The 13178-nt window shown below is 38.7% G+C and overlaps 1 protein-coding gene across 3 annotated transcripts in view; it reads right to left on the bottom strand.

Annotated features, from left to right (window-relative positions):
• Positions 1-7540, bottom strand: part of LOC124776266 (inositol-3-phosphate synthase 1-A) — a 79492-nt gene extending 71952 nt beyond the window's left edge. For 2 of the 3 annotated variants that reach the window (XM_047251163.1, XM_047251164.1), the window contains exons 1-3: positions 7436-7540; positions 6979-7125; positions 5466-5638 (exon numbers count right to left, since the gene is read on the bottom strand). In XM_047251163.1, coding sequence (XP_047107119.1) covers positions 5466-5638; positions 6979-7098 — 293 coding nt within the window. In that variant the 5' untranslated portion in view covers positions 7099-7125; positions 7436-7540. Of the gene's footprint in view, positions 1-5465; positions 5639-6944; positions 7126-7435 lie in introns of those variants that run through there. The other variant, XM_047251166.1, reaches the window with a different exon arrangement.
• Positions 7541-13178: the final 5638 nt, after the last annotated feature.

Here is a 13178-nt window from a genome sequence, read left to right as displayed (position 1 = left end):
TGGGAAGAATGCAGTTTGTTGTTCTGCGGTGTATGTAGTAAGATATCCCAATAGATGTCAACCATCTCAGCAATTATTTATCAGCCTCCTGAACCAGCCACGTTACAGTAGTATTATAAAACAAGAAACCAAGTGTCAATAGAAAAGGGGGAAATTACTTTCTTGCTGCTTATGCAGTTGATACGCACGTTAACTCCCATGCAATTGCAAGTGGAAATGGTGTGAGTCAGGCAAGTGTCCTATGTATCCTCCACTGACATTGGTTCCATCCCTGTCCTTCAATATCAGTATGGAAATGATTATGAGAATAATGTTAACTTCTGTAGATGTGTGTTAAGACAGTATTTGTTTAGTGATGAAGCCACATTTCCTAATTGTGGCCAGGTAAACCACCGAAACATGCACTACTGGTCTGCTGACAATCTCCTTTGGCTTCATAACGTGGAACGTCAGTGTCCATTGAGTGTAAGCGTGTGGTGTGGGATAGTTGTACCATTAGCCCATACACCAATTTTCGTAGATGGAACACTAAAGGTGCACAAGTATCACAGCCTCCCAACACGCCATCTTACATGGATGCTGGAAGAAATTCCTCTGCTGACTGGGAAGAACCTGTGGTACCAAAATGATGACTGCCCAGCCCATAGTGCACGAAGTACTACAGCATGTCTTCGTCAATTGCTTCCAAATCGTTGTACTGGATGCAGAGGACCTGTACCTTGACCAGCCTGTTCTTTGGATTTGACACCTGTAGACTTTGAGTGGGGAAAGCTGAAATATGATGTGTACAAGGACAAGAACATGACACTCGATGATATGCAATGACATACTGCTGCAGCCTGCTCAACCATCTTTGGTGAAATACTAGCACGTATGCAGCAGTCGTTCGATACCAAATTGGTGCTGGTGGTCAGTTTGAACACAACCTGTGATGGTCAACTATCTTGTTATTGGTCAAAATCTACATAATTAGTATATGTGGTCGTGTTGTTCTTTATTGTGTGCTACCACAGGAATTGTATGTACAAGTGTTGCAGTGGGAACTTTTCAAAATGCGATACCTCGTTAATGACTATCACTAAAATCCTGCAACAAACATCACTGACATTCTGATATAAACTAATTTTAGTTTGTTAATGTCAATAGGCATTGTTCCATTTTAAAAAAAGAGTATGATTGTACAAAAATACACTTTCTCAGTATTATTACGACCTGTTGATTGGCTAACAATAAGAGCCCGTCACTACCAATCCACTCTGTGAAAAACACACATCAACAGCACTTTCCATTTCTGCAATATTTGTGGTTCACGTTTTAGGTGATTCGCCCTGTATATAAGCAAAAAATTCACTTCCTTCTGGAAGCTACTAAAGTGCGTGTCATATATCTTGGCGGCCGAGTTTAGGTTCGTTCTGCGCATCTGACGTCACAAAACACAGTCAGCCAATGAACAGAGAACGACGTTGCCAGAACTCGACAGCAGTGCAGAGCACGGACGAGTGTCTTCAGTTTTAGAAACGTTCAGTCATAAATAAAGTAATAGAACAAAAGCAATGTCTTGATAGCAGGCTTTCTTTTACAGAAAGTTTGGAAAAAGCATTTTTATACCAATTGCTTCATATTCTATTAATTAATTAAACCAAACAAGCAATAAGACTCCTAATTCAGGCGATAGCAAGGAAAGGTGTTTGTTTCAATCTCACGAACTGCTTTTTCGCAATAAAGAACAGCGGTAATTGTTTATTTCCTATTGTACTTCGACGAAGCGTGAGTAATTCATAGTCATACCAACAGTGTTTATAAGTAGTTGCGTGAGGTGTTAAGAGTCCTTATGGAGATTTACTGTTTGCTGATTTGAGGTAGCGGAACGGTTAAGGTGTTGGGCTCCCAAGTGAGAGGGTAAGAGTTCAAACCTTGTGTGGAGCTTAATATTTTCTTTTTTTAAAAACAATATTGGAGTGCCTTACTTCACGAATTTTATTCGTTTGAATGAAATTTCTAGTGCTTTGCCTCTTCATTTAACGTTTTCGCTGCTGCAGACACGTGCTCCCCGCATTCCACGCTGTGCGCGATTTTGTCATCACTGCACTTCTCGCCTGTGCAGACACATGGTGTTCCCACTGCTTTGACACACTTATCATTCGATTTCACAAAAACTATTTGGCCAAAAAATTTGATTTTTACACGTCTTCTTGCCTGGTACCTTCCCCCCATAAATGACTTAATTTTGTTTTGATGTGCAGCATTAAATGTAGTAAGCCACTGCACGAAATTTTGAAGAGTTTGCAGAGGTAAAAGTCCATAGCGTATACTTTCCGTATGGTCGATTTTAGTTGCCACAATGTTGAGAATGAAATGTGGACAAGATACCTATATATTTCATTTAATTTAAGTACCACATAAGTGTCGTATGTAATATTGAGAAATATTCCACCTTTCGCGACTGTAACAAAAGTTTTACTTACACTGGGCACGTTTGGCTTTATTTTAAAGCACTTCAATCAATCAAAAGGAAGTAGACAAAATACATTAAACAAAACTGTGGACTTACAAAAACAATTATATTTGACATAGCTCTGAGCCCTTCACTGACAGACGGTATATTCAAGTCTTAATGTTTTTGTAAATCCACAGTTTTGTTTAATGTATTTTGTCTACTTCCTTTTGATTGATTGAAGTGCTTTAAAATAAAGCCAAACGTGCCCAGTGTAAGTAAAACTTTTGTTACAGTCGCGAAAGGTGGAATATTTCTCAATATTACATACGACACTTATGTGGTACTTAAATTAAATGAAATATATAGGTATCTTGTCCACATTTCATTCTCAACATTGTGGCAACTAAAATCCACCATACGGAAAGTATACTCTATGGACTTTTACCTCTGCAAACTCTTCAAAATTTCGTGCAAAGGTTTACTATATTTAATGCTGCATAATAACTGCGCTGAACATCGAAACAAAATTAAGTCATTTATGGGGGGAAGGTATCAGTCAAGAAGATAGGTAAAAATCTAATTTTTGAGCCAAATAGTTTTTGTGGAATCGAATGATAAAGAGTGTCAAAGCAGTCGGAACACAATGTGTCTGCACAAGCGAGCAGTGCAGTGACAAAATCGCCCACAGCGCGGAATGCAGGGAGCACGTCTTTGTAGCAGCGAAAGGTTTAATGCGGCCGTGGTGGCTTTACTTCATGAACTGCGCGCTCCCTCCTAAACGTAAGCTTGCGAACTATGCTATACTATGGCGCTGCTTCTATTGGCGCGTGCGTCGTGTGCAACTGGCAACGCAGCAATCTCCCGCGTCTGGGCGGGCATGCGCGAGCCACCAAGATAAAAGAATTGAACTATAACTGTTCATCCGCAATAGCATATTCAGATAACGTGAAGTTCTTTTTACAGTTTGCCCGAAACAGGTCAAAATTTCGCTAATAGGTGCAAGTTTGGCTACTTTCTTTTCTTGTGCTTCATATGAATGTCATCAAATCATAAAAACTCATCAGTGTGAAATATCTGAATTCCAAAACAAATTTGTGATCCACAAGTCCTTTACGCTCCTACGTCCAGAGCAGTAAAAAAAATTAAAATTAATAACCCAGCAAAAGCCTTTGTTTTCGGGCAAAATTACCTTAAGCACTTCTTCACCCATTTTGTTGTTTTGTGCTCTACAATGTAGAAATTGTTATTTTCAAAACTTGTTTGATTAGCACCACCATCTTTCTGTATCAGTTTCATGTTCCAGTTCTTTCATTCATCTGGTAATTCTGAACCTGATTTATCATTTTTCTTCGCTATAACCTCAACTAGTCTGTTTCATTCTTCAATTTCTTGATACATATACTTATAGATTTAAGTTGTTACCATACAGTGGCAGAAAGCAGACTGACTCCAAGACGTTTCTTTCACTTGGAAAGCAGTTAGAATAGCAGTACCAGACAACAATGAGTTCACTTAATATAGCAGAAATGCAACACAATGGAATGGCCACAAATTTAAAAACTAGACACTTGGTATTATTTTTATTGTTGTTATATTAGGACTGGCATGGGTCGTCCTGAAAACCCGAGTGTACGTTTTTGGCAATTTGGCAACAATGATAACTGAAATTTAATATGTTCCAATTTAATTATTTACGCAGCTGTTAAATAGAAAGCTAACAGGAATTTTACACAATTATCAAAACATAAACTAACAATTCAAGTTTTTTCATTTTTAATTTTTTTATATGTGGTGGTCACCTTACCACACCCCCACCCCCAAAAATCTCTAGAGGGTTAATAGTCCCAGTAACTATTCTGATACTGGCAGTCTTCACAGTTTAGATAGCTTTTTCCACTAGCCTATTGTTTTTAGTAAGCTAACAACAGTGGACTGGAGTATTTGGTGAAGATTGGAACTTATAAAATGAATACTAACTGCTCTCAATAGTACACTTCCTGGTTTTCTGATGAGTTGTTCCCATTTAATGCACAATATTTTGATGATTGGTCCAGCTGTCTTCTTCAGATTGTGTGTGTTGCTGTTACATGTATCTGCTGCCCGGACTAAATTAGAAAGTGAGGTTTTTGGTGTTCTAATGCCATGGCATGAAAACCAATACTTCTGACTGGTTGGGTCCAGGCAGTGAGTACAAATAACAGCAACACTCTCAGCACTTTAAGACAACTGGGCAGGATGTTGAAGCATTGTGCATAAAACGGAAACAGTCTGTCAGAACACCCATAAGCACACCACTAATCATACAGAGAGATCTCCCAAAATGCTGCTGCCCACAAACAAGGCAGTTAAAATGGCACACACAAATTACTTCATGGTAAAAATTATTCGTGTTGCTGCTGATTTTACAAGTCTACAGCAGTAATTTCTACTAATGGAAACAAATCTGGACACTTCACAAAATGGAAGAAATACAAGCATGAGAAAGAGTTACTTTGCAGTTATCTACACTTTTTAGTGCATGGTCAGCAAAAGTAACACTAATACTCATGCACAAAGTGCTCACCCTTCTGAAAACTTAATAAACAGGCCCATTACCCTTAACAATTGTGATTTCAGAACTTACCACGAAACCCATATAACAGGTACTTTATAGCACATCACATGTTGTGCTTTATGCATAGAATCTGCACAGCTGAAGGCTGTCACGCAATGTGCACAAACAGTTTAATTTTTGATGGAACTGAAGAAGAATTTGCATTCAATTTTATAGAAGTACAAAGTATTTAACACTACAATCTAGGAATCAACTCTCACAAAAATTCAACATCGAAAACAATGACAGAACGCAACATTTATTGCCATTACATATGCTGGTGAAGTGAAAGGTTTGTGGCTTCTGACGGCTACAGGAAACTTTGTTGAAGTCTTACAGTGTGTCACAGTTAAGAAAGTTCTACGGTACTAAGAAGCAAAGAGAACAGGCACAAATCACATCTATAACACCAAACAGACAACTTTACTAACATACCAGTTTGCAGTTTGCTTTCCATCCTTCGTTTGCCATGTCAAATTTAGTTTGTTGGCAAGAAGAGCAGCTGTTATTGTTGAACCATTATTCCCTCCCCAGCCGACCAGCATCATACCTAATTTTGGAACCTTACGCTTTGTGCGAATGTGAAGAGTTTTTGAAACCGGTGTGGCCTAAAAAAATAAAACAGGTGTGAATAAATAGTGTGAGGATAATTTCTCTACTAACTTCAATACACAAGAAAAATTTTAGACACTTAATGGACTTAGCAATATTTCAGAACAAAAAAGCATCCAGCTTAGCTAATTTTAAGTTTTCCATGAGTACGTAATGTTGCTTACGCACCCAAATCTTTTTAAGTACACAACTATTAAGGAAATCTAAAGGACATACACTCATTGCAACACAAAATACAAGAATGTTGTAGCAATATTGTAACAACACCAATGTAACTAACATGGGCCTACTTTCAGTAAAAAGGCACTCACAAATGTCCAGACAACTTTACTCGTTTTCTCTTTTACAGCAATTTGCCTCAAGCAAACTAAACACACTTAACTCCGAATAACAAGATCACAAATGAAAACTGAGCTTACCACAATTTAAGATGAGATGAGAACCAATATATCAATAATTCCATATAATCGTCAGAGATGCCAGTACTTTTCCCCTCTCATTTTCTGCCTTCAGTCACATACACGCAACTTATTTCTAGAAATCTAAACCTTTACATTCCCACAATAATAAACTTTATTAGCTTTTGATTTTTAATCAGGTTTAGTTTCAATGTGCATTATTTGCAAGTGCTACGCTTTAGTAGAAACAGAATGATTCTATCAGGTGAATGTGAATCACTAAACCTTTGAAGCAAGCTTTTGTAGTGAAAGGCATAAATGCCATCATATACATATTACAATCTTGAAGAACTTAATGGACGTGTTAACTTTTAATGTGACATCCCAGGGAAAATATGCCTCACTACAGTTCCAATGCAAGCTTGGCCCTATAGTAAAATTTGTTCCACTGTTCCAAATTAATACAACAGAGAACTGTAGGCATACCATTCAGACATATATACTAACATCTTTATTGACAAAATTCTTCAAACTATTATGAAATGAGCTGCTGCTTCACTCATTTACGTTAGTCATCCGTTCTACATCCCACAATAAATGTGAATTATTAAGTTATTATTTTTTCCTGAAGCCGATATTTATACTTCGACTGTTTGTATGAAAAACATATTAGTATAAAAATTACTATTAAGTTGTAGCCAGATATCAGTGGTCAAACGTAAAAGCACATCAAAGTGAATTTTTATTTATATTTTACCACTGGTTCTATACAAATTATATAAACAGAATGCACAGTAATTTAGCCGTGATCGTAGTTAATTTTAAATTTACAGTTCTTAACAACAATGTTACCAATTACCAATATCTCTTAGACCTAGAAAAATTTTATTGTAAGCATTACTATCATCCAATCTGTCAGAATCAGCTGTTCCACATACCACATGCACGCCACGCTCCATCTTAACTTTTGTTGTCTGATATTCATAATCTGCTTCTATATACTCTTCTGTATAATTCACGTTTTTTGCTTTCACGCAGACTGCTTCACCGGACGCCATCCGTGAAATTCAGCAGAGCCCTTCAGCCTGCAATACACCAAAAAAATTCCACTTAATCACAATGTATCTACTTTTCATTAACTATACCTCAGACTTTAACTGCGAAACGACAAATAATTTTGAATATCCATCAACATTTTTCCCTATAAATCAACATATATGATAAAATATCAGTGGCCGTCGCAAATTATTAACGCGAAAAAAATCAGCATGATCAGCTTGGTATGGCTTCAGGAACAACCGCGGATTTCTTTTATAACCAACGCAAAGGAACCCAAAACGCTGTTACGTTACACATACTGATTATTGTAACAACAGCTAACAATATTTACTGCACCAGATATTTGCCAGCAACACCCTGTCCTGTTCAACAACCGCAAAACTTTCATGCAGCACCCCACCCAACGGCACCAACCCCTAAGACACTTCTAGAAATCCAGAGTCAGATCCGGATTGGAAGGGCAAAGTAAACAATTCTCGCCTTGTTACGGGGCTCGGAACGACAGAGCGCGCCCTCTTCAAACAGCACAGAAAACGGAACTACTGAAACAGCAACACCAAGCATATAAAACCACAGTATAATACTTGGAAGGGCAATATCATACAAGTGACTTATCGCTTTACGAAACCGCTTAGTATTTCCGGCATTGTTGGTGGAGATGAGGGAGTTTCTCAAAAACAAAACAAAAATGTTCTTTGTTGTATTTAAACGTGCTATGAAAAATTAATCTGTTTCTTGTCGTATTGTTGATTGCATTTATTTAAACTTAAGGGTTGGTCTTTTTTCGGGTTCATAAACATTTTATTTTTATCTCTTATTACTTTTAAGTTATAATTTCATGTACTGATACGTTCCTTGATCTTCGAGATTTGCTCCTCAGTTTGGTCCACCGGAACTTAACTTGAAAATAAAATAAAAAATGGCCGAAGTCTTTTCACGAACCATTTTTTTTGTTGTAAATGATTGAGATGACAGCAACTAATTTCGTACACGTAATACAATATTCCGCTTCAGCGTGGTTAAATCTCTGATCGAGAACTTTAAGTAGTGGAACAATAACCTGTCTGGCAAGGAACTAACCTTGAAAAGAGCAATCCCTGTACCCATATGAAATAATGTAAGAGAACTCTCAAATATTTTAGTCCATTCTTCTTTAAAATGTTGCAGCGATTTAACCTTGCCCCATTTTTACCCCGTTTCGTTCCCCTATAGTGATCTATGATTGTTATTATCACAAAACAAGAAATCTTAGACAGCGTCTCATTACTACTACGACAATATAATGAATATATGCAGATTTATCGCTGAACGTATTTGGTACCGTAGTTATACTCTTCTTTACCATTTCTCGTGCTTCCCGTGGTTCGTCATTAAGCATGTTTTACGTGTTTCGGCAATGTTTAGCAGTAGTAGTAGTAGTAGTAGTAGTAGTAGCAGCAGCAGCAGTAAAGTAAATCTCATGTTCAAACGTGAGAACGTTTTCTAGATGTTTGTGTAATGTGTAACCCTAGATCACCTGATCTAGGGTGTAACTGAAGGGGAATATGTGACCAGCGCGTATTTGTTTTGTTGGATGTGTGTGTGTGTGTGGGGGGGGGGGGGGGGCACTTGGAAACCACACCCCCTTATCGAATCCTTACAGACATTGCACATAAATGGGACTGTTTGTGTTGTAGTCTGGAAAGATCGTTGGAAACCACATCCCCTTACCGAATCCTTACAGACAATGTACATTAATGGGACTGTTTGTGTTGTAGTTTCGATAGATCGTAAGTTGAATAAATTGGAACTATCGAATGTCGATTATTTGAACCAAACAGTTGGTTCAAACTCATTATGCAAACATTACATTCTTCGTCTTCAAAACTGAAGCCGAGTACGTACGTTTAAAATCTTGCGAAATAATTACGACGTGGCAGAGGTCGCAACTCATACCTATGTTACCACTAGAACAGTGAAAATTTGACACCCTTGGTCCAGCGGAAAACGGGCATATGGCCTCTAATCAGATTTGGATTGATAATCCGTAACATGACTAATGTAAACTCTATATTATTTTCCATTAATCTGTACGTCAATACACATTTCAGCAAAGGTTAGACTTCTAACACTTTCATAGTTTCAGATTAATTTTTTTGGATACGTATCATGTCTACCCCGAAATTTGACATATTTCTAAAGTCTCTATTATTTAATTTATTTCAGTTGTTTATAAAAAATATTGTTTCCGAGTTAATTTCAAAGGACGCTTTTCCCCTCCAGGCATTTATCACAGATGTCACTGGTCTTTATCCTTCGTACATTCCAATTTGCAAATTTTTTGCTTTTTTTTTATTTGTGCGTTCATACAGTCATTTCTTAGACAGTCTATCTCACTGTTGTTCTGCTCTTTGTTGTTGTCTGCACGTGAATTCATTTACCAGCTAAAGAATGAACGCCTTCTTATTCAAATCATTTTAGTTATGGACAATACATGCGTTTATTCCTGCCATAATATCTAGCTTACAAGGGGAGGCCGCCAATTGTGAAATTCAGATTCGATTCATACTGCGCATAATAAAAGCTCATGGCCAGAGGTGTAATGTGGCAAAGCACCAAGATGCACTTCTCAGCCGTTTTCGAGAAAACCGACAGTTAAAAAGAAACCGTTGCGGTGAAATACTCTCTACGATTAATAATTTTCTACAGCGTTGTGGCGCAGCGGTAAACGCTCGGGTTTGTAATCCGAAAGTCGCCGGATCAAATCTCGCGCCATGCAACCTTTTTTTTAGTATTTGTTTTTTGTAATTCAAATGTGTATATATATACACACACACATATATATAATTCCCGGCAATCAGTTGCAACAATTATGCATATAATAAGTTGTTGAAAGTCGTTTGTCGTGGAAAAACTGGCGACTTTGAACATCATTATGTTTTCCGCAAACAAAGTTGTATTTCACAAACGTTATTAATTGTCTTCATAATGTTTACCACGTATAGTTAACGGAAGACGTAGAAACGATATTCCGAAACGAATACATACGTATAGCGTAAGTCAAACGTTCGAATTAGAATAGAGACCCCACGAACACAAATTTGCTGTGGCAGGTATGAAATATAAACTCCGTTACTCGCTCGTTACACTTGATGGACAGATGTTGAATGGGCCGAAACGAGCCGCCGCATAACAGCGTAGTTGCCTGCTCGCTGCGCCACGACGCTGTAGAACATTATTATCCGTTGTAGAACATTATTACCCGTAGAGAGTATTTCACCGTAACGGTTTCTTTTAACTGTCGATTTTCTCGACAACGGCTGAGAAGTGCATCTTGGTGCTTTGCCACATTACACCTCTGGCCATGAGCTTTTATTATGCGCAGTATGAATCGAATCTGAATTTCACAATTGGCGGCCTCCCCTTGTTAGTGAAAAAGATCTGTAACTGCGATCTCCTGAAAGCGGCCGTAGCTAAGCATATATGCATTATTTAATCAATGATATCCACATCAGACTTCACGGCGCAGCGTTATAGAAAGTAATAGAATTAATAGTTCTTCCTTCATCGCTCACTGATACTCCAGGATGTAGTGTGCTGAGAATAGCGACTATTTTATTCTTCTTTCCTTAGAACACTGTCAGTGTGCATCATCTTCATCAACATACATACACCGCAACCCACCATAAAGTGCAGGGCGGAGAGTACCCAGTATCGTTGCTATTTATTGCTTTTCCTGCTCCTCTCGCACTGTATGTCTCCGTACGAGCCCAGTTCCCCTTATCTAGTCTCTGCGGGCCTCACGAGAACTGTACGTTGGCGGCAGTACAATCATCTGCAGTCACCTGCAAATGACGGTTCTCTAAATTTTTTCTGTAGCATTCCGTGAAAATATTTATCAATCATTTCCAAGAACATCGAGGGATTTAAGTCGGGCCTATTGCTCTGTACGCAACTGGGGACCACCAAGAAAATCTTGTTCACTGTTCCCACTAAAGACGCTTCCATCTGTCGAAGTTTTCTTTTTCACGCTGAAGCGGTAAGAATAATTCATCTATTGTCACGCTACTTCCCTGGTTTAGAAATAGCTGTCTGGTCAGTCTTCCTCCTTGTCGAGGTACGTTTATAGCTATACAACATTTTAGTGCGTATTTGTTGGGTTTGTCTACCATTAACACCTGCACCTTCCTTTGCTTGGCAGTAACTATCCATTAATCGTAATATTTTCTCTGGGACGGTAACAGCGCAGGCAGTTTCCCACGAACTTGTTCCATTCTTCAGAAATAGGAGTTCACGACAACTTCTTATCAAAGAGGAGAAATCAGATATTTTCATGCAATTACTCTCTTGTCTTTGTATCCCTGATAAAATTAGGTAACAACGGAGGCAGTTTCCCACGAACTTCTTCCATTCCTTAGAAATACTAGATCAGGAGAACTTCTTATCAAAGAGGAGAAATCAGATACTTACATGGAATCACTCTCTTGTCTTTGTATCCCTGATAAAATTAGAGCCCCCAAAAATACGACCGAAGGTCACCCAAGGAAACATCTGTGGCACAAAAAACGTCTATGAAGTACTTGGCTGCCGCTTCCCTCGCTCCTGCAACAGTACGGTTCACGTGGTGTATTTCATTTCATTTTGAGTATCTCATTCTGTGTAGCATTTTTTTTATGATACACATCGTAGAATATCTAAAATAAGCGCACAGCACTGATATGGCTTCGTCCAATTGGTGGCGACCATATCCAGTAAGTAGGCCCTCCTCTCTCTTTCAGAACATTCTGAGACTGTTTGCGAGTGAACCGAAATTACTCCTTCTCAGTCTTACAGTACCAGACGTCAATTGTCTCTGGCAGAAAATCGCCCTCTGAACCTGGTCGGTCACTTTCTGATTCAGTTATATCTGAGTTCTTGAGAATATTTAGAATATTTTACATAGCAAGACCGCGCTGATGCAACGTAGTTGAAAGCGGATATAGGTAGATAGATATATAAACACAGTGATGACGGGAAGAGCGAAAGCAACACGTAAAACAAGACCGAAAAAGTTCCATAACAATGACGACTGTGCAAATCTATTCGAAGAAGACTGTTAGGCAGCTAGTTAGTTACATGTGAGGTATTAGGCTCCGCGGAAGTTGAATGCCCGCCATAGAAGATGGACCTAGATGGCTGATATATTGTATAGTATCGACACAGAGCCGCACAAGCAAAGCGAGTGCGCAACTTATCTCGCCACGAAAATATGTCAGTCAATAGCTTCTTCCCGGTGAGGATAAGTACGGTCGTCCAGCGATCTACAGAAACTAGTACAACATGTAGAACTAGAACGACTCCTGCCAGACGAGCAGTTCGGATTTCGAAGAAACCATTTCACTACCCAACAACTCCTACATCTAGTAGAAGGGATGGAAGCCACGTAGCAACGGGAATACCTAGGATCCGTCTTCCTAGGCGTCTCTCGTGCGTTCGATCCAGTGTGGCACAAGGGTCTCCTATACATACCGTTAATAAGGCGGATCCCCTGTCACAAGCCAGACTGTTCCATTCATACCTACAGGGGCGCACATTCACAGTGTTTAACACATCAAATCAATCATTCCTGTCGAGATGCTAGTAGAATGAATCACAACTTGGATACCGTAAATGATTCATTCTCAAAAAACATGTAGAACGCAAAAAATTGTATACATATTAAGTATACAATGTCGGATTATACCCAAATGTAATTTCGAAATTGGCAGACTGTATGTTTGACTTTCTTTAGACAGTACTTCCCTTTCTTAACAGATACAAAGTTGGCTGATATGATTAGCAGTGAGAAACAGAAGACACACACCCTGACCTGGCACTTTCAGAAAAAGCTCAGTGGAAAAACAAATGGTACTCAACACATTTACTGTGAGTGTTTCCTTATCTGCTGAACCAGAATGTGTATATCACTTACTGAAGCAAGAACAGCAGTTATAATGCACCGATGATCTTCTCATTCAGGCACTGGCTGCTATGCAGATGATGTACATGGCGTACCTACAATAATTGTGCTCTTTTTCTTTATGTGTGTGTATCTGTATTGGTTTCAGGTGGGGGGCCCCCA

This window comes from Schistocerca piceifrons, chromosome 2, assembly GCF_021461385.2.
Source record: "Schistocerca piceifrons isolate TAMUIC-IGC-003096 chromosome 2, iqSchPice1.1, whole genome shotgun sequence".
Lineage (NCBI taxonomy): Eukaryota > Metazoa > Arthropoda > Insecta > Orthoptera > Acrididae > Schistocerca > Schistocerca piceifrons.
Note: the sequence above shows the minus strand (reverse complement) of the source record. Positions and strands in the feature narration are given on the sequence as shown.